At 43.7% G+C, this 22,567-nt stretch overlaps 1 protein-coding gene across 2 annotated transcripts in view; it reads left to right on the top strand.

The window, feature by feature from the left end:
* Positions 1–3,052: 3,052 nt before the first annotated feature.
* The window catches only part of PREX1 (phosphatidylinositol-3,4,5-trisphosphate dependent Rac exchange factor 1), a 142,549-nt gene continuing 123,034 nt past the window's right edge, over positions 3,053–22,567 (top strand). For both annotated transcript variants that reach the window (XM_027697302.1, XM_027697303.1), the window contains exon 1: positions 3,053–3,314. In XM_027697302.1, coding sequence (XP_027553103.1) covers positions 3,159–3,314 — 156 coding nt within the window. In that variant the 5' untranslated portion in view covers positions 3,053–3,158. The remainder of the gene's footprint in view (positions 3,315–22,567) is intronic.

Here is a 22,567-nt window from a genome sequence, read left to right on the forward strand (position 1 = left end):
GCCAGAAATAGGGATTTGATTCTAAATTTCCTAAAGTTAACAGAAAAAAACATCTGTTAACTTGGCAAAGTTCAGAACGGTATACTTTGGGAAACTGAGCAGATAGTGCTTTCAGAAAGGAATAACAGTGGTTAAAGGAGAAGAAAAAAAGTGAGGAAAAGGCTGGTGTGGTCTGTCAGATCCTCCTTGCTGAGCCTAAAGGGCATAGCAGTATAAAACAACGAATTCTACAATCACTCTGGATTTCTGAATCTTATTGTACAGCAAATAGAGTCCCAATCACATCTCACACAACTTTCTGGGGGCTTTTCTAGAGCCTTCAGCAGGCCAAGAGTAAACAGTATTTCTCCTCCAAGAGTGAACACACACAGTACGCAGACAAACACGGAATGGATGATTATTTTCCTCGGTGGTGTGATACCATGTGGAGACCTTGCCACCTTGGTGCTACTGTGGCAGACAATGTAAAAATGTAACAGCTGCAAAGAACTTACAAGCACTTGTAAATTAATTACATCTTCGCGAAAGACCTTGAATTCGTGGTAATTGATATGTCAGCCTCCTGATAATTGACTCCCCGACTGTTTTACAAAGTAGCAGCATTTTTTGTTTGCTTTTGAAGTGCTCACTTGAAAAAATCATTCTGGCAGTAAAATTCTCTTCAAAACTGAACAGTAGTTGTAAACTACTTCCTTTTTAAAAATATAAAAAATTTAAAAACAAACAGAAAGCAAGCTGGAAGGAACATATTTCCCGTTGAAGTTTCAGTCAGCTAACACGCATTAGCCGTTTAATAATAAAAGAGCTTGCTGTCTAATGATAGGGTTTTTTTCTTTAAATTGAAAAGCCATGCTAGCAACTAATAAAATATCCATCCTAAAGTAAGGATTATGTGTATGTCTGAGATAATTTGGACTTTGCCAAAATGAATTTTCCTACACCTAAAAGAAAACCATTACTAAGAGTGAAAAATCTCACTTAAATTTTAATGCAAACCTTTTTCCTTAACATTTTACTCTTTCCAGTCAAAAGTAACGTCCTTTTTAAAATCCTTACGCAGTGATGCTTCCAATACTGCCCCTAAAGCTAGAGAGGTGTTTTGAAGCAATGTAGCTTCTACACCGTGTCGACAAAAGGCACTCACCCCAGCAATGAAATGATTGTAAGACTTTAGAGGCAAACGCTGGAGACAGAGTTAACAAATTAACAGCTTTCAAACTAACAACTTTCTCATTCAGCCACAGGGTGGGGGCGTAGCTTTGGGGATGCAGATTTCTCCTAACACAGTGTATTGTTATTTAATCAGGATCTTTTGTAAGAGAGTCTTGCGTCTTGCCTCAAACACAAAAAAAACCCGTTTGACGATTTTTAAAAGGACATCAACTGGAGACATAATGAGTAAATAAATGAAAATGGCGTAGTGGTTTTCAGAAGAAAACAAAGGTTAAACGTAAACAACCTGAAAGAAAAGCATTGAATTTAGAGTCTAATCTGACCTCCTGGAGACTGTTCACTGGCCGTGCTCTCCCACTGCCCATCGGTGAACCCAGTTACCCTCGGTGCTTTGCCTTCGGACCCCTGACATTTAGGGAGATAAGACCTTTCCCATTTGGAGCAGTCGTGTTTCAGACCTACTCAGAGCGAAGGGAAGGTTTCTTACAGACAGTGCTACCACAGCACATCACGAGAGTCGTGTTTGTGAAGGTGCATGTGCACACCTTGACCCAAGACTACCTCATTAGCAGACACGGGGAGGTAAAATACCATTGTCACTTGATAAAGACAATCTCCACACTTGGGGCTGAAAGCATCCCAGACATTCTCTTTACACTGCAGAGCTTCAGCCTGCTGCAACTGTATCTTGACCCAAGAGCTATTTTTTCGTTCCATGTAATGCGATATCCGTGAAGCCTTGAGATAACAATTGGGTATATTAGACTGCCATCACTTACTCCTGAATAGAAAACTTAGTAATTACAATAAAGATCAGTCAAGATAGAGAGAAAGTCACTGTTGAGGTAAAAAAACTCTAAGAGGTATTTTGTTTTAGCCTGGGGAAGATAATGATTCATCACACTATTTGTGTTAGTTTTTAAGGTAATATGTCCAACAAGTGTCTCTATCCCTAAGCCACTTAAAAGTTCACATTTATTAACGTTTTTAAAATTTCTTCTTGAAAATTTTTTCCTTAATTAAAAATAAGTAAATATTTATTTGTAGTTTGATAAAAGCCTGGCAATGTGTTCATGGTGAAGTGATCTGAGAGAATCTCCACCGGTATAAACCAAGTTAACTTTTTGGGAGTTGGGAGAGCAGCGCTGAATTGCAGCTGTGTGAAGTGCAGGGTGCTGGGGGGCCTGTGGGGTACGTGTGGGTACGAGGGGTGTGTGTGGGTCTGCAGTGTGTGCAGGGTGTGTGTGAGTGGATGTGAGGTGTGAGTGTGGGTCTGAGGTGTGTGCAGGGGGGTCTGCAGTGCAAGGGGGCGAGGGGTGCGTGTGTGGGATGAGAAAGTGCAGGTGCAAGGTGGTGCGAGAGGTGTGTGTGTGGTGTGAGGTGCCGTGCAGGGGAGTGAAGGAGTGCAGGGTGTGAGAGATGTGTGTGTGTGTGTGTGTATGTGTGTGTGCATGAGGGATCTGAGGGGTGTGTGTGTGAGAGGAGCTGTGCGGAGTGTGGAGATGAGGGTGCACGGCCGTGAGGGTGTGCGGGGTCGGGCGATGAGGACGGGGGGCTGTGAGGATGTGCGGGGTCGGTGATGAGGACAGGGGCTGTGAGGGTGTGCGGGGTCGGTGATGAGGACAGGGGCTGTGAGGGTGTGCGGGGTCGGTGATGGGGACCCGCTCCCGCCGCTCTCGCCCCGCCCCGCCCGGCCGCCCCTCTGCCCGCCGCCGGCCCGGCCATGCCCCGGGGCCGGGCTCCGCCGCCTCTGCCCGCCCCGTCCCTCCCTCCCCGCCCGCCCCTCGCTCCCCCTCCCCGCCGCCGGGGCTTCCCTTCGCGCTCCATTCAGCGGTGCCGCGCCGCTCCCCCGGCGTGTCCCGCAGCCGGGCTGCGCTCCGCGCCCGGCCTCTGTAGCGCCTCGCCCCGCGGGCGGGCAGGGCCGAGGGGCCATGGGGGGCTCCTGAGGGAGCGGGGAGCGGAACGCCCGGCCCCGCGCCGCCACCATGGAGCCGCCGCCGCCGCCCGGCGCCCCCAGCGCCGCCGAGCCCGCCGGCTGCCCCAAGGACACCGACCGCCAGCTGCGCCTCCGCCTCTGCGTCCTCAACGAGATCCTCAGCACCGAGCGCGACTACGTGGGGACCCTCCGCTTCCTGCAGTCGGTGAGCGGCACCGGGGGCCGGGGAGCGCCCTGGGGGCAGCGCGGGGCGGGCGGGCGGCTCCTCCCCGCGGGCCGGGGGCTGCGAGGGCCGCGGGGCAGCGCCGGGGCACAACTTGTGGAAGTGCCCGGGCCGGGCCCGCTCCGCCCAGGGGGAGTTTGTTCTTCTCTTGGAGGGGCCGCGGGGCCGGGGGCCGTGCGAGGGGCCGGCGAGGGGCCGGCGGGGCTGCGGGTCCCGGACCGCGCGGGGACACGGGCGGCCCCGGCGGCGGCTCCGCTCTCGGAGCGCCTCGTCCCTTCGGCCGTAGGTGTTAAGAAGTTGCTTTCACACCCACTTGGAAACTCTATCCGTACTGCCGGTTATTTATTAATAAATATTATATATGTTTTGGTTTAATGGTAAACATAAATATGTGATTGGGCCGTGTGTGTCTGTGCATGTGGAGACAATTATACCCGCCTCTGAAATTATCCATGGGCTAGTTCAGAAGAAAAACTCCATCTGGATATTTCCTTTTTCCCATATAGGCTCTCGATGTGGAATTCATCAGCACACCACCACACCCCTCCAAATAACTAGAAAAGCCTGCAGTAAAAGTTACTAGATAACAGAAATGCCATTTAAAAAAAGAGAATAAACTATTTGATCACACAGAGATCAAGAATCAAAGCAAGGGAAGTCTCTGCAGAGATTTCTAAAAGATTGGTCGGGGCAGAAGTTCTTTCTGGTATTTTGCTGGATGAGTAGTAAACCCTGGTTACATCTAACTGGGCTTAGACTCTTGAGCCCTTTTTGACCCGTCCTTCTGGCAAGGTTTTTGTTTGTTTTTTAAAAATCAGTTTATCTTCAATGTTTTTCAGATTCACCCAAGTGGCAAGCTGTGTAGCATAAAAGATAAAGGAAAAGGATGTGGTTGCTTTATGAACTAGTCTCTACTTGAATCCTCCTTTTCTCTCTCCAGTAGTTGAACTCAAAGCCTTTAATTTGAGAAAGCTTCCAGCTGAAGTGCCAGTTAGCTTCATTTAGAATTGTGGTTCTGTCTCAGTGTGAGAAGATTTTTTTTAAAAAAAGCTGCAAGTTGCAGAAGTGCCCCACCCTACAGACAAAATAAACCCAAAATCCTTCAGAAAACTCCTCTGTCCTAAGTACTGAATTTGAGACTTATTAGCTGCAGGCTAGACTGTAGATTCAAGCTACATATATTTTTAGCTTCAGTTCTTAGAGCTAAATGTGTTCACAGAGTTAACTAATGGGATTTTCATATATTAACCCCCCCCAAAAAAAGTAATTTATTTATTTACATTCCTTAACTTGGCAGTTTTCATGAGAGCAGTAGTGAGTAATGTGCCCTGGCTGATGGCAGGAGGAGATCCTGATGGAGTACACTGGGCTGTGGTCTGGGCTGGCACTGCGGGCAGTCAGAGCCCTCCTGAGGCACTTTGTTACTGGGTGTAGAGTGGCTGTAGTGTTGGGTGTTGGTTCTGGTAGTGCAGCTTTACCCCCCGTGGAGTTTGTGTTTTGGTAATTGTGTTTGAATAAAGCACTGAGGGATAGGATCTTTCCTATCTCTGAGCCTTGGTTTAGAACAGCATCACACACAGGCTTAACTTTATGCACATGTCAAATATTCATGTGCTGTCCTAAATAATGATAGTTTCTTTAGTCATTGACCCATTTCTTATGGGCTGAATCTCTGTACAGCTGCATTTGGGTAGTGGAATGGTGTTAGCCCTAAGGAAAGGAGAATGAGGATCCTACTGCACTGTGGGAGGGTAAGAAGAGCAGTAGTGGGATGAAAGTTTTAAAAATAAAATTTGGAGTGTGAAATATTTTCAGCATAAACTGGATGGATAGCCATAACTTAATCCTTCTAACAGGGTAACCCAAGGGAAAGAATTCTGCCCTGCCTCCCACGGTGGGCAGCTGAGCTGGCATGCAAGGATAATATCAGCCACATAATCACTGGGATTATAGGCAGTTGTACTCCAAAAGTTTTGCCTTATGACAAATGAATATACACTAATGAAAGTGCTGCTGCAGCTCTGGGACACTCTATTCTCAGCTCTACTTGGACCTCACAAATGAAGGCACTTTTACTCCATTAGGTGGTTCTCCTGAGTGCACTGGTGCTGCTGCAGGGGAACCACAGCTCCTGCCCCACGGGTCTCCTGCTCCCCAGCTCATGTTCTGTGTGAGCAGCACTTACCCAGCGCAGAATAAACGTGCACTGGGGTGAAGCACCAGGTCAACACTCCAGCCTGGCTGGGTGAGGTTGGTTGGTTTCTTCACTGTGTGAGTTGTACTGAAGTGGTTTATACTCCATGTGATCCAGAAGTAATTTTGGCTGCAGTGAGAGCAGTTCTGTGCGGGACAGGTGCAGTGCCCAGATCTTCTGGAAACTTGTTCCTGTCAAACATGAGCTGAGAGGGCATGCAGGGGGCAGGTTCCTTTGCTTAAGAAACTTCAGTAGCTTGGATTAAATAAAGAGAGGCTAAATCTCATCTTTCTATCACCAGAATGAGTTTTCCCCACGAAGGCTGGGACAGTTGTGCTTTAGAAAAAGATTATGTGAGGGAATCTGTGCTCTTTGTTAAATATTTGCTATTGAAGCCCTAGTCCTCATTAAGTATTCTCAATAAACAATGTTTTAAAAAGCAAACAACTAAATTCTATGGGTTTATTCAGAGCACTGAGGGTGCTTGCTGGCAGCAGCTTCCTGTGTTCCCTAGTAATGTAAAAGAATCTCTTAAGTATTTACTACTATGCATTTGCAAATAAATCAAAGTAACTTCAATTTATTAACAGTAGTTTAATCCTTTTTAGAAGATCCATATGTGATGATGTTTAAGGAGAGTTTTCATTTTCCTTTTCTTTTTTCCTGTGCTTAGAAACCTTTTCCCACAAAGCTGCAGGGGAAAGTAAGTTTACTATAACCATGAGGACTCAATCCTTGTTTGCTTTGCCTAAAGGATTGTGGTCCATATTTAGTTTCCATAAATACAGTGGGTATTATTAAAGTTATAAAACACTGAGTTCTCTTTTCTGACAATAAAAATTGTGTTAGTCACCATTAAGAACATTTTGCTATGAGTTTTGCACTCATTTAATGAAAATGCTGCAGATGTTTACCCATTTAAATAACATTTAGTCTCTAGAATCTGTTATATTTCATACCTAAAGTAATTTTGACAAATTTGAGTTATATCTGCAAATTTAACTTAGATTTCCCATCATTTTTCACTGTGTATGTGATTTATAACGGTTTTATTTCATTTAATTTTGGACACAAGAAGCTATTCCAAGTCAGTTTTCCTCCTCTTTAGTTTCTGGTACTCCTGTTGATATTTGTATTATATGTGTATATACATATCTGTATGTATATGTATATATATAATGTATTATAGTGTAATGTATCAGAACTATAGAGAGAATGAAACCCAGTAGCTTTTCTGTGGTTTGTTCCATATCTGACAAGGTGAGATGATCAATTCCAATGGATAGAGTCTGGATGTTATATTAAATGGTAATATAATACAGCTGTGACATTATATGCATATCATGATGTCAGTAGTCTTAATTTTCCTCCATTAAGCCTCAAAATGAGAGGTTGAGAGGGGAAAAATTTTTTTTCTACCAACTCACAGCTGATGACCTGAAGTTACTGATTTGATTAGGAATATTCATGTGCTGTGTTGTGTCTTGTCTTATGTGTCATTTTGTTAGGCAGGTGTGGTATTGCAAAATATGGAATCCTCTTTGAAGAAATGCTGTGTAAATCAGGAGTATTAATAGACAATACTGCAGTTATGTTACTACCTTTACCAATAAAGGCTGATTACACAGCCAAACCTTTTAAGCAGCAGGGAGAGCTGCTAAGATCATTAAAGAACTACTGACCAAATGAGAATCAAAGTGGAAAATTGTCAGAAGCTAATGGAACTTTACAGAAAGTTTCTGGAGCAAGATAAACTTCAAAGAGATGAAGGCAGATAATTCTGTTGTACGTCTCTGGTGGGATCATACACCCATCAGGATTTTCAGGCTCCAGACGTCAAGATTCAATTAATCCCTTGGCCTCTTTTAACTTTGTGCAACCTATGCAGAAATGTTTGCATTGTCTGTGTAATCTTAAATATTTCTTTTCTGTGTGACAGAATCAAGCCAGGTGATAATGTAGTTAGGATGACCAGTGGGGTAAATGCCAGCTTCTGTCTGCTGGCACCCAGGACTGTGGGCTGGCTGAGGTGCAGCCCTTGGGCTTGGCCAGTCCCTGGGTAACTGTTCCTGCCTGTGCTGTCAGTTGGTGTGGAGAAGTCACGCACAGTTCATTGAGAACAGAAAGGCTGTGGTTTGTTTGACTTATTCCAGAGAATCCCAGTCAAATGTGTGGCACTAATATTGCAGTAATTAAAGACCAGCTTTCAAGTAAGGAGGTACAGGAGCCCTTTCAGGAGCAATTTCAGAAATGCTCATTGACCATCGTTCTAAAAATAGATCGAATAGTGGGAACACAACAGTTAGCTGTCAGTTTTTTAAAGGTTTGTTTTACCAGTTTGGACATATAATGATATGAATTACACGTGGAAGTGTAGGAGCAGTAATTATCCAATACACTGGATTGCAGAGGTAGGTATTTTGTTGCATCACTTTTTTTTTTTGCCATCCTTTAATTTCGCTGCTCTAACCTGCACATGCAGCTCCCACAACCTAGATAATTGCAAATATGTAAAGCCAAATTGTTCTCTACATTGTATATAAATATGTCTCTTTCATCTTTCCAAAGACAAACCACCAACTTGTAAATTTTAATGTCGGAATGACAGGCTGTACTTTTAGTTTGAGCAATTGCTGTTTGTTCTGTGCAGGCATGAAAACAGTATGAAAGTTGAATTGTTCTTACCAGATAGGTATCAAGTTGGATAAGTAGTTGTACCAGTACTATTTTTAGGTTTTAATACTATGCCATCCTTTATTTTTATATGAAGACTAGAAGTCTTTTTCAATCCTATCAGTTGTATAACTATGTTAGGTAAGGTGTGCCATCAGATACATTAACCCACATCCTACAGACTCAAAATATTTATGTTTTGCTCCCTTTCCTTACTTGCTTTATGGTTGTAATTGATCTAGTATCTCTGGATTTTGCACTCCACCCATCTTGAAACATGATAAGCATCACGGGCTTGTCTTTTTTTTCCTTCTTCATATTTCACAATGCTGTTTGCATCCAAGACGGGGCTCTGGTGCTCAGATAGAGCAGCACACAAACCATTTGTCTCAGCTGTGGGGTGTGGTTTCCTGTCCTCCCCTGTTCTCTGCCTGTTCCCCCCCAGCAGATACAGATAAATGCTGATTCTGAAAGGTGAACCATATGGTTTGGGTAATGTTGCTCCTTTATTATGAGACAGCTAAAAGCGATTGGGGAGAGGAAGGAGATGGAAAAGGAAATTGTTGGAGATGATCTGAATTAGTTTTGCTGTTCTGTTATTTTGGGGCAGTTGGTCACCTATAGCCAGTTGCTAGGACTGCAAATGATCAGGATTTTCTTCTGTTTCGTCTTAATATCATGGGACATTTCTCTTAAAAGCCTGGTTCCTGACGTATGTAAATTGAGGAAGATCACAGCTTTCGTTTTAAAAGGTGTGTTTTAGCCCTTCTGGTTGTAAAGCACAGATTGAAGATAGAACAGTAACCAAAAAAAAAACCACTCGAGTTTTTCAGGGCTTTTGTTATGACTCTTGAGTATTTGGGGTTGGCAATTCTGCTGGTAGAGTTTTCTATTTACACTTAAGTATAGTGCAAGTTCTGCTGCTAAAGGCTGTAGTGCAAATAGGTTAAAAGGTTCTTTTGCTCTGGATACAAAGAGAGAATGTGAAGAAAACAGTCTGGGTGTAGAAGGTGAAGCATAGCTGAAAAACAGAAAAGCAAAACAAAGCAAAGAGGAAGCTCTGAAAATATTTGTTTGTCTGAGCCCGTGGTCTGCAGAGCCCAGATTACAGCCACGGGTCTCAGAGCAGGGCTGGAAGGACACAGGATTCCCAGGTTCTCTCCTGCTCTGACATGTGTGTCTGAGCTTAGTGTGTCACTCTGAAAATTGGGTGCCCAGCCCACGGCTTTGGCAGCGAGGCTTCACAAGTCACAGCTACCTCGGAGTACAGCAGGTTTTCTATAAGAATTAAGGTGTTTAATGCTTTTTGCACTCTCACAGAATTTCCACGATGAGAAAACATTAATAAATCCCCCGTGTAGTTGCACCAGTTTACTGCCACACAAGTGAGAACGAAAACTCCTTTTCTTCACTTCCCTTAGCTCGTTCAGCTCGGTGTGCATCTGACCCTTGTTACCCTTTATCTCAGACCTACTTTGGCCTCCTTATGTCCTTCAGAATGAGGTGTTCGACCTGGTTCTGGCTCTGCATCTCTCCCTCCTCTCGGTTGCAGTGCTCTCATCAATCAGCCCCTTTGCCTTTTGTCCCTCCCTCTCGCTCCAGGGATGCCAGTTGTTGTCTGAACATGTGCCACGATCTCTGGGGGAGGAGGGAGAGCTTGGCTGCCCTGGGCTTTCCCAGCGCCGCGCTGGTGCCTCTGCAACAAAACTCCCTTGCGATAGCAGTCTGGGAGCTGAGGGAGGGACAGACACCCCGGGCTCTGGTAGGAAGGGCATAGGGATCAAAAAGGGAGCCCAGCATCACAGCGAGCAGAAGTTATTTGAGCTCCATGCATACCTTAATGTTTGATTTTACAACGTTTGTGGCTGATATTTGCAGGAAGCAGATTTATACCTGTTACGGGAGCTTGTTTGTCCCAGAATATTGGAAGGGAAAAAGTTTGAAAGCTTTGCTAATTTTTCACTTCCCAGGTCACAGTGTTTCTGCCCGAGGCAGGAGTACTGATTTGCAGGGGTGGGAAATGTAAAACTGAAGAACCACATCATATCATACAATAGAGAAAAATCATCTTGGAGAGAATCTTGACAAACTATCCCGTTGTGTTCTGATATGTAAGGAGCTTAATTTCTGATGGTTTATCCTGGTGTTTAGATGTTGTTATTATTAGAAATGTCTTCTTAATGCCTAAATGTCTAATATTTTTTTGCACTGAGCACGTAGGTGATCTTTTTCTCTTTGCATCAAACCCTTACATATTTCATGGATGTTTCCTATTTCATTTCAGACTAGACTAAATTGTCAAATTGTTTAACTTTCTCAAAAACTGTTTAATTGTACTTCTGATAATTCCTGTGCTGTTACCTGGATTCTCTAATCTATTTATTTCCTGAACACTAGTGCCCAAAATGCCAGAGCCTTAAAAAAGGTTTGTCTGAGTTCATGCCTGCATTTGAGGACAACTCCTTGCTCATATCAGTGACTGTGGCTAGGTGCTGGCATATAGCAGCTATGGGAGAAGTTGAATATTTAGGCTTCTGGGGGGTACCCTGGAAGTGCAACACTGAACCCTCCTCAAGGGGAAGAGAGTGATGAGTTTGCAGGCAGCTTTCCTGTGTTCAGACCCTGGCAGTCCCAGAGGCATCCCACCCCGAGAGAGTAGCTGCAGCTTGAGAAAGCAGGATCTCCCAAGTGCAGGGTCTGCCTTCAGGCACCCAGATGAGTCTGTGACAGATGAAGCTTTCAAAAATTTACTTATTTCTGTTGCCTGCCTATTGTCTGCTTCAGGCACTTGCAAGAAAATATAAGGGACTATGTGTGAATTTCCCTCTTCTTTGCAACTGTAGAATCCCTTTTCTGTTTTGGTCTCCTCAAATGGATTTGCAGCCTGCAATGGTAAAGGCCTTGCAGAGTTGCAGAGTGGTTTAGGATATAAATGTATGTTTTTGATTTTGACGATGTTTGAAATCCCTGTGCAAATGGCAGTCTGTCCTGGTCACCACCCCAGAGTATTGCTGGCCCCAGCCCCTCAGGGGCAAAGGCTGCCATCAGTTTTTGTGCATGAAAATGGGAACTTAATGACAGTTTTGCAGAAACCTTATAGGAGCTCTGATATCTCCTTGGACCAGGCTTTTTCTGTGGCAAAGGCTTTCAAATCTCCTACACCTCACCTCCTTTTTTGAGATGTTCTTGAAGTTAGCAAAGAGAAGTATATTCTATGGACTCATCTAGTGTGTGAAGGTTTTTTTTATTCACTCATAGCAATGGCCATGATTACAGCAACCTGTTTTGTGGGTAAAATCTTTGAAAGTGTCCTGAATGGTTGCATCTCCCAGTTTCTCTGGCTACATGGTGAGGTTTCTTTGCAATCGTCATTCAGCCAGGCCCTTTTATTTTGTGCCTTAGATGACATGAAAACATGTGTAGTTCCCTAATGCCTCTGCTCATTACCATTGTATTTGTATTGTGGTGGGATACTTGGTCGATATTTACTCAGCAGTGTTTCGTTAAATGCTCTGAATTGAGAGATGATCCCTTGGGTAGTGCACTCAGAGGTGGTGCTGTCTCAGTGCATGAAGGCTGTTTGAATTAGGGATGTAAAAATTACACTGTGGCATAAGGTGACTGCTACTTCTTCCTCTTTTAGTGTGGCATTCAGTCCCTGCCCCCCTTTTTGTCTCTCTTTCTGTCTCAGTATTTTGTTTTCTGTTTTCAACTCATGTTGAAGTAACCAGCCCTGTCTCTTTGAAGGATGGGCTGGAAGCATCACTATCTTATCATGTTTCTTATCAATTTTGAAGAGTTCCCATTTAGGAGTGGGCATGACTGCAGCATTCTCAGCCTCTAACAGCTAGAGGCAAGGAAAGATTTCAAATAAACAACAATGTGGTTTCTCAATCGGCTACAGAGACTTCCTTTTGGAGGGATGCAATTCATGTAAGGCCATCTCACCCAGACTGAATGCTACCTTTGACTGCTTTTCCCTGCTGGATCACAAACAGAGGCTTGGGCTGGGGATTGCACCAATAGCAGGCGTTAAACTGGACCAAAGTCTTGGATTTAAATATTACTGTTGATGAAGATTCTTGCTTCATTGCTTAGTCAGGTGTGATTAGAGCTTTAAGACTCTCTGCATGTGTCATCGAGTCAAGCTGTAGCAGAGAGAAAGAACTGCAGTGGATCTGTGCTGTGAGAGAACCTCAGGGTGGTTGTCTGGATGAAATGCCTGACTTCTGCAGATACACTCTCCTTCACCCTTCTGTAGATGCCACTCATCTGAAGAGGCCTTGGCTCCCTTTGAACTGCAGATCTCAAGAGCAGAGTAAGAGAAAACAGCTCTGTGGTAATGAGCTAATGAGCCCTCCTCCTTAGCAGTAACTCACTGCTTACACAGCTGAGTGCCATATGTCAGGCATCAGACAGTGGTTGCCCAAAGCTGGATGTTGCTCTGAGAGGCTCCTTTGAACCTGGGGACCTAAAGGCAGGTATTGACCATTCTGGCGTTGTGAGGGTTGTGTATGAACGGCTGCCTGCCCTTCCACCCACTGCTGTCAGCACAGGAACTTGTCACAAACCCATTGGCAATGTCAATTCCTACATATGTCATGTGTCTTTGAGTTGCAGAGAGGGCAATAGATTTCTAAACCCTGATTATTTAAAGGTTAGGGCAGTTACTGAGATGATGGGACTGTGGAACTGAGTTAAAGGAATGTTTAGGTTCATGTAAGGATATTGGGTCATTCTCACTCCTATTGCCATTGCTGTAATTATTTCATAATCAGCCATACAAATAATAAGCTTGCTGCAACTCATCTGATATCTCATGACTCATGGAGTAAATTTGCTGACCGTTCTTAACCTGACTTTCATTTTGTACTTCTGATTTTGTTTGTGGTCAGTTCTCGTGCCAGCAGGTTAATTTGTTGGTTACCAAACTATGTTTTTATGTAAAATGAAGGCACTTTTTTAAACAAGCAGTGTTGTTTAGTCATTAAAAATCTTTTAGATTAGTCACAATTTATTTGGCCCAGTAATACACTTCCAGTTAAAAAAATAAAAAAGGGAGCAAACCATCTAATATGTGGAGTGCTGATTATATATTCCCTGTGGGTTTGTCAGTTGTTAAGTTGCCACTCTCTGAGTGATAGAACCAACATTTCCAGGGCTCCTGCCTCAAGCATATATTAGGAACTGTTTGGTTGCGTGTTTTGGGTGTGAAACTTGATGTGATCGGTCCCGGAGTTTGACTTGCACAAAGCAGGCTGCTGGTTTAGTTGTGAACCAGTGCTGTTGTTGGTGACACCAAACCCACATCCTTTCTGCTGAGATCTCTAGGCCCTGTGTGTCAGAATAAGCAAATGTTGATCCCTGAAAGGCACACTGCTCACCCCTTCCCTGAGAGCACCACTTCTGAAGAGGGAGGCAGGTACAGTCCTTTGCACTGCTGACCCACCAAGGAGTGATGCTTATCTTTGGGATCTGAGCAATTTATTAAGGAACAGCTTTAAACCCTTGGGACTCATTTTAGTGGATGGCTGTCAGACTTTTAACTACCTTTGTACATGACTGAATGGGTTTAGGTTTAAAAAATCCTAATAACACCATCCACATCCTTTTACACCTTTTTTTATCTGCAGTAAATCGCAGCAGTGATAACACTTTTGTCCTAAAAGTTTTGCCTGCTCATGCTTCTGGCATGCTAGCCATGGTTTGGGTAATTTGGAACAACCCATCACGGGATACACAAGGGAAATACTTGTCAGGAAAGAGGGGAAAACATAAAAGTTTGCATCCAGGGGATTATTTTGGAGGCTGAGGAAGCTGACAATGAGAGGAGTTCCCTGATACTCAAAATGTGTGTCACTGGTGGAGGGCCCTGCTTTGGGGACAGACTCCCGATAAGAACTCAGTAAAATGCAAATTCTTATCTCAGAGAGGTGGGTGGGTTTTAGCTACACAGCAAAGTCTGGGTCCCATGGGACTTTCTGTCTGATCTGGCAACTGCTTTGAGTGCATCACCTCACAGGGAGCCCTGGCTGTTAACCTCATCACTAGGTGGCCAAAGAAGCCCCTTTCATTTTGTGTGAAGGGGCAGCAACAGAAAGCTGTAAAACTTTTGACCTGGGAAAATGTTTTGCACTCTGAAACCTGATTCTTAAACAGAATCCAGGTTGTTTTGGGAAAAATGGACAAGCCTAATGTGGGTGTACATGAGTAGGATATTTAATAAGTAGGTCACAGAGGAAAAGGCATGGAGGCAAAAGTTTATCTGTGCTGTTGGAGCTGATCAGTGGTTAATGCTCTGTATTGTTAAGCAAGAGGCTTCAGCTACAAATGTAGTAAACCAAATAGTGCCAGACTTTATTCTCTGGCCCTGAGGCCAACTGGCATGATCTGGTCTTGTCTTGTACCACTGAGCAGTCTGAGTCTCAAAGTAGGATGGATTCATTCAGGCTCCCTGTTGGGAATGGTCCTGGCCTGTCCTAACTGGCACCAGGCCTGAGAATTGTTTGGGACAATGCGAGTAGGCCCAGGCCAAAGTGTGCCAGGAAACCTTCTCCCAGTTTTCTCCCAGAATTGCAAGGCTCAGGCCCATGTCCCGGCCCTTGGAGCTCAGCAGTGGGGGCATGGCCACAGCTCCCACCCCAGGGACATCCTGCTAAAACAGCCCTCTGGCAGAGCTGAATCCCAGGCCCAGGGTTAGCTTTTCTGGGAGGGTGGCTGATGTGGCTGCATTTATTTCTGATGCTTTGTTGTTACAGGAAAGTTCTACGTGCCAGGCCAGAAGTGCTAGAAATACGTTTTGTCAGCCTTCCTCAGACTTCTGTCATTACTGACTGTTGTCGTTACTTGAGGTCTTTTATTTTGTTTAATGTGCAGGGGAGACAGAAGAGAAATACAGTTTAGTTTTAAAGGCTGGTGACTACTTCAGGACAGCATGAAAAGGAACTGGATGTTAATTACCTAATTCAGAGTATCATTACTGACAGTTGTGAGCTGAGATATCATAGACTGAAAGCACTTTGGTCCTTCATATGAAGAGTGCTTGCTCATTTCTCTTTTATTTACTTCCCTTTTTATTGAGGAAAATCAGAGGCTTCAAATGATAATCATTGGACACTTGCATATAATTTTTTTAGCTCATATCCCTTTGGGTGCTGGTGGTTCTGTCTGTGTTGTGTTACTGAAACTGTGCTCAGAAGTCAGCTCAGATGGGAAGCAGCTGTTTGTGATGAGAGGGTGTTGACAGGACACAGAATAAGGGAAGAACAGCAGGGGAAGTTTTCCAAGGAGAGCTGCAGAAGTGTGTTTGCTATGAGCATTGGTCTGTCAGAGGCACGATCCCTCAACAGGAAAAGGAGAGATACATATTGATTGAGGAGACACTTTTCACAGAGTTTGGCTCCTTTGTTGGCTCTTAAAACTTTATGTGGGAAATTATCCCTGTTGCAAATACAGGTTCCCTCCTCTGCATTGGCACCAGCATTCTGCTCACACGTGAGGAGAAAGAATGTCCTGAAAACTTGTCAGTAAATAAGTAATGATTTTCAGGCTGTCAGGACCAAAGATGATTGTTTTGGAAGGTATAGTGGAAAAGTGAGACTTACCAATGAAGTTATTGATAGAAGACAAAAGTATCACTGGAGTTTTTAACTTAGTCATTGGGTGGTACAGGAGACACAAACCCCAGTACATTTAGTGTTGCAGGAGTTGTTTTGCTGGGCTTTTTACTGAGGCTCCCAGCTTTGCCAGAACTGAACTTCTAGGACTGTGCTGCATTCAAGTCACATTGCCTCACGTTCTTGGTGTGCTATTGCCTTCCTTTGCAGTGGTTACAAAGCCCTTGTGCAAGGACAGATAACCTCACTGCACGTGGGTTTTTTCATTTCTGTGTGTTTCTCCTTCAGCCCTTAGAAATAAATAGCATTTGCCAGAATAACTGCACTTAGAGGTTAGGGAACACGAGCAAAAAGCATTTAGAAACAAAATTGGACCAATAAATTTAAAATATAGTCAAGGCTTTTGAACTGAATGTAACTGGAAAGAGTATTTGTTTTAGAAATGAATGAAAGAAGTCAAAAAGAAGCAGAGATCAATACTTCTGGAAGTAGAACAGATCACTGCAGACATATGACATCATTACATAGTCTTTCACTATTCACCAGCTACGATGGCTCTCTGAAAAAGTCAGCTGTGAGCAGTTCCTGTTGTTATAAATTAACAATTGTGCACAGTTTTTATTACTTTTCTTTGCTTTTTGTTGTTGGTTGGGTTTGGGTTTTTTGTATGTTGGTCAAATGGGGCAATTATTCAGTGAGCAGAACAGTCCCTAAAGAAATGTATGTTTTCCTCTTTTTTGACTGTTAAGCCGTTCTTTCTTTAAACACTTAAAGTACTCGGCTGCATCTTCATTTTTGGCATGGTGAACAGATCAGGCTGATGAAACTTTTGCTTTGTGGATGGATTTGTTGGTGAAGGGTGCTGGAAGTTTTCTGCAGTTACACAGAATACAGGGGGAAATCAAAAAACAGGGATTATGTAGGGTGGTACTTTGTTTTGCATGATGTCTGGTGGAGCACCTTTGGAGGATTCTGCTACCTCTGCAGACTTTCTCTGTGGGAGCAGAAGCCAGGGGGAGCTGGGAAAGCTCAGCCTGTTCCAGCAGGTGCCTGTCACCTTGCAGGGTCAGCACCTCCTGCGTGTAGAATGTGAACCTCATGAACAGCGAGGTACATCTGGTGATTCCACTCTGACCTCTGTTTCCTTCCCTATTTAAAAACAGCTTAATATGCATCTTGACATAAAATAAAGCCAGAAAGAGCAGCCGTGCTCTTGATGGGTTTTGTCTGTTATACTGTGCATGCAGTGTGTCATAAGAGATCCTTTTGCACAACACAGGCCAGTGCATCTTTCTTAAGCAGTTGCACAAGAAAAGCCACAATATTTGGAAAGTAAAGTATGAATCAAATTTTTTTTTACAGCACCCGAGCAGAGGAACTGAAATTTGCAAAGAGCAAGCAAGAACGAAATTGCAGTGGCAGCATTACCACGTCCAGGTGGAAGCAAGGCTGCATGACATCAGTTCTCTTTTCATGTGGTTCTGGGGGAGCTGCTCGGGCAGCATGCTATAGAAAATCAGCTTAAGCCAGTGGAAAGAAAAGGTTCAGGCTATTTCACTTAGAGAAGAAGAAAATTTTGCTTTGAAGTGCATTGATAATAAAGATACTGGTCTCTGTTTATGCAGCACTTTTTTGGGTGGATCATCTCAAAACAGACGCCCAGTATTTAGCAGGAGAAACTGAGGTGCAGAAACCCAAAATGAGTTGTCCAAAGGCTACAGGTACCAGAGCCTTGTGTCCATTCCTTACCTCTTTTAGAGAAAAAGCTGAGCAAAAGATGTCACGTGAGCTACACGACTTTTTTTTTTGTTAAAAAGTGCAACAAAAATGTTAATTCTTTAATTCAGCCTTCAGGCAACCAGCTGACACATCCTTGGCAGTTAGTGCTTGATGAATTGGTGGTCTTAGCTCAATTCCAGGGGGACTGTTAGGCATAACCAGAAGCAGTATTGACAGTCCCTGTGCACAGATAAATAATCAATGGGAATGGGAGGCATTAACAGTTTTCCATTCTGGGAATACCTCTGCTGGATGCAAGAGACTGTGCTGGGAGTTTTCCTGCCCAAGTCCTATGTGAACATAAGGTGTAGAATGCAAGTCTTGGCCCTTCAGGAGTTGCCAGTCAGCCAGGGAGTAGTAAAAATGTAAACAAAGAAGTTATGTTGGGTCTCAGAATGACTCAGTGGCAGTTGTCTGAACAGTTGTGCTCATGCTAAAATCTCAGCAAGTGCAAGTACAAACACTTGGACATCTGGTAGTTTCACACTTGCCTGTCTGTTTGTGTGCGAGCTGCTGAAACAAACCCTTCCCCACGCTCTGCAGAAGGACTTTCTGAGGCAGTAAGTGCAAGCCTGAGTTCTGCAATCAGCACACATCGAGCACAAAGGGTGTAAAATTAGAAGTGAAGTGAGAGTGTCAGTGGTTAGAATGTACTGCTGGTGCTGGCCCTGCGTTCACTGGGAAAAGACAGTCTGGCCAAGCAAAGCAAAACTGTCTAGGGCCAAGCTGAATCCAAGGAGAGATTCCAAAAAAGTTGTTATAAAAGTCAGTATATAGAACATTTCACTTGTGTGGCTTCTCTGCACTTGTTTTTTTGGCAAGGAGCTGGAACTTCAGAGATGTATATTCAGAAGGGAAGTTTCTTCCTCTGTAATTTTTTAGCTTCAAGGTTCAGAGTTGAAGTTTGAAGGTAAATTAAAGAAGTATTTGAATCCTGCACAAACCTGGCCTTAGGGACAGGATGGTTTATTTTTGGTATGTTTTGTACCTCTCTGCACACTTCTGATCTTTTAAGGCTTCGCCTGCCTTCTTTTCATTAATTTTGAAGATATATCTTCACTCAGCACCCTTGTTGGGTGTTGTCCTTAAAAATTCTCCTTATTTTCACATAAAAAGATTTTTGTTCACCAGTTCTGAATCTCGGAGGCTGTGTCTGCTTTGTTCAAACTAACACAGTACTAAAATAAAAGCAGTAGCATAACACCTCTCTGCAAACCATGATACTGTTGAACTTTTTGAAGAAGAGATTGGTGAGATTTTGAGGGAGAGTGGGATCATAATTTCCATATTTCCTGGCTGTTGCAAACAATTGGAAATGCCGGTGGATGTGACATGCCATTACCCTGGATTTCATGTGGTATTTCATGTAATTATCTTAGAGTACAATAGTCCAAACCAGAAGATATTCTCACCAATTTCACTCTTATTTGCTGCTCGGAGCTCTGATTTGTGTTTGCAAACACATTTAAGTGGGGTGGCTGTGCCAGTTGTCACCGTGTGTGTTTGCCCAGCCCCACTGGTGGAGTCAAGTCCAGTGGTGTGAATGGGGATGTCTGGGGTTTGTATCCTCAGCTGCCACAGCTTTCTGTAGAAATGCAGATTAAAGGCTGCAGTGGTTTGTTTAAATGCTGAAATATTGAGGTGTAGAGGGCAGCGTTTAAGCAACAGAAGCACATTCTGTGCAGTCTAGTCAGAGAGGTCTAACCTGCAGGAGGGGAAGGAACAGAAATTAGAGGGCAAAAATTGCTTCATCTCTCTCATTTATATCAGTTTGCAAATGGGAGTCACAGTCCTTAGTCCAAGTGCACATTAATTAACAGTTTGTAGTTGACTGTGGGATGGCAGCTGGAGTGGCTGAGGATGAGGCATTTGCCTTGCATTTTAGAATCAGGAAATGTTAAATACAGATGATATTTGAGTGACAGTTTCAAAGAAGGAAGAGAAATGTGCTGTCTTAGTCTGCTTCTGTTTTCTAGGCTTATGTTATTTTCTTGTATTTGCTGTGTAAGCAAGTTTCAGCTCAGTTGGTGGAACTGGTTAGAAGGGTTGAGACTTTTGGATGAAGTAAAAACAGATTTCTAAGGTGTTCTTTTGGGTTTGTTGTTTTTGGTTGGTTTGTTTGTTTTGTATATGGAGAGTAATTTGGGCTTCAGTGTCCTTTTTTGTCAGACGATAACACCAGCTGTGGCACTAGTGACAGAAATCTCATCATCTTTTAATTGCAGAGCTTCTTACTTAGAGATATATTACCTGCCCATTCTGTTGTGCATTTCAGTGGAGTCTGGCTAAGTGAATAATTTCTGTCTTCACTCATCATTATACAAATCTTTTCTTAAAGAAAAAGAAGCCTCTCTTTCCCAGCAGTCAAAACACCAGGCAGTGACAGGAGCTAGTTCCAAATCCCCATGTCCCTTGTGTCTAGGTAACATTCAGTTGTCAAATTTGCCTGTTTTTCTGGGGCAACTCTGCTGCCTTTAGAAGCTTTTGGATAGGATGCACAATGCCAGACACTCAGCATGATTTCCAGCACATAGTTCTTCATGTGAGGCTCTGGGACGCTGTCAGGGTTCAGGGGCGCCTCTCCAAAGGGTTCATGTGCTTTGCAGTACCTGGAAGAAAAAGGTTTGGTGCTTCATGATAAGAGCACTTCTGGAAAGGGGACTTTGTGCCTGATGAGGCAATCCTGTTATCATGCTTTGTCCTTGTTTGTGGAGTTATTCTGTTTGTAGGGAGTGAGGGAGAAGGAAGAAAAAAGCTGTACATCAAATTCAGATTTCGGATGTGGAGTGGTTCAGACATGCAGTGAAATGCTGTAGCAAGTTTTCTCTCCACATCTTTCTTCAATCAGCACTGAGATCTGAGTGAGCTGTACATGTGCATACCAAAATTTCATACCCAGTGAGGAAGTTCTCATTGTTTTCAGTCAGAATATATTTCAGAGGAGAGATGGAGAGGAACCATGAAGTGCCAGCTCTCCACATTCTTGTCGAGAAGATACAGGTGTGGGCAGGGGAGGGTTAGTATGGGACAATTATATGAATGTTTTTAATTTTGGATGGCATCAACTTAGGAAAGTTGCCATGGGTCCAGAACTTGAGGAAAGTAATTGTGTGAAGGTCTCCTGATTCAGAATTCAGGGAGAACGCTGAAAAGTTGTTAATTTAATCTTTGGAGCTGTGTGACAGGTGTTTTGTTATTTTTGGTGTTATTTGCACAAAGCTGCTTTTTTGAGGATTCACCTGCTCTTATTCTTCATTTGCCAGCTTTGATTGGAGCTGCCTCTGTAGCAATTATAGTATGAAATAACTATTTTCAAAGTGACTAGGGCTTATTTTAACCTCAAAGGGGCTACGAACTCTTGAGAAATAAATTTTCTTTTCCTTTCATGTAAAGTTTTTCAGTCATTTTGCTTATAAAGGAATCATATACCCAAAGATGTAAAGAAAATAGTGAGAGAACAGACTAGAAGAATATGTAAAAACTTAACTTTGCAGGCAGTATTACAAATGCAGGAGTGCTAATATTTCTACAACATCTCCGAAATAGGATTTCTGTGCAGTGAGGGATGAATACACAACAGGAGAGGAACGGGGTTCTGTTAGGCTTGTTCCTGCACAAAAAGAGGATGTTGGGGCAGGTCCCCACCTGCACAGGGCTGGGACCTGCACACTCAGCAGAGGGGTCTTGCACCCTTCCTGCTGCCCGGGAAGAGAAGGGATGAGGCCTGGCTACAACACCTGCACAGTCCTACCTAAAAATCTTGTTTGGCAGTAAATTCCTTCTTTCTATGTGTTTATGTTTTTAGTTTCTAAAACTTACACCAGGATAGTTCCTCCCACACCACATATATAGATATAGAGATATACTTTCCCCATTTGTTAATGGGAGGTACCTTCTAGACTACAGTACAATTACGGGGTTCTTGGTTTTTTATAGTGTATTCTTGGCTATTACTGATTTAAGTGGAGTCTTGATGAGTTTACATAGCAGTCATAACTCTAAACTCATAAGCTATTGATGGTACAACTGCTAAAGCATGCATGAGCTGGAAATCTTGGCAGAATCTGAAGTGAGTTATGGAGGGTATTCTTGCATAAAGAGTGTGGTGCTAAATATTAGATGAATGTGCTCCTCCTCAGCAGCTCATATCTGCTTTCCAGGTTTCGAATTCTCCAGGTGCAGTGGCTGTTTCTTCAGCAAAACAAATCAAAATAAAGAAACCAAAAAAATCTGCTATTTTTTCATATATCACCGTGCAAATCTTTCATTAAATAAAATGCCAGGGAGGTATAGATTCGCTTCGGTGGTGGGAACACAGTAGAAACTTCAATCCCTGCTGCCTTCAATTTTAAGAGGAGAAAATGTAATCTGTAAATTATTGGAGGAATCTGAGGCCACCAGTGCTTCAGAGGCAGAAATAACTTCAGAGTAAGATGATTGCTCCAAGGGCTGGGTATGAGGGAGCAACAAGAAAGCATTTCTCTTCATTTCTGGGTGGTAGCTTGCTTTGTTGGAGGACAGATGAGCTCATAGCAGAGGCAAGAGTAGGCACAGTAAGGCACAGGCATGCCCCTGGAGGAGAGTTGAAAGAAAGGATTTTTGAAAAGAGAAGAAAAAGGCTAAAAAATCCAATCAGCAGACTCGGGAACTAAGATCTACTTTTCCCTTCAAAGGCAACTGAAGAGCCATTAGCAGGTGGAGAAACCGAAGCGCTGTGTGTGTGACACAGCACTTCATAGCCTGTCCTGTGCCAACCCTGAGTGTTTGTGTGCAAGAGCAGGGAGCCAGTCCCTGTTCCCCTGTGTGATGTGCCCCCAGGGTGTCCTGCTGGGTGCTGGGCTGCTCGGGGTGCACGGCCTTGGCTGCTGTGATCGTAGAGTGCCCAGTGAACCCTCTGATCCCACAGCCTGTGCTCTGATCTGTGCCTGGGACAGACGTGCCCGTCGTGTTTGAGGATTGGGAAGGCAGAACAT

Source organism: Neopelma chrysocephalum, unplaced genomic scaffold, assembly GCF_003984885.1.
Source record: "Neopelma chrysocephalum unplaced genomic scaffold, ASM398488v2 Primary Assembly neopelma1_119, whole genome shotgun sequence".
Taxonomy (NCBI): Eukaryota; Metazoa; Chordata; class Aves; order Passeriformes; family Pipridae; genus Neopelma; species Neopelma chrysocephalum.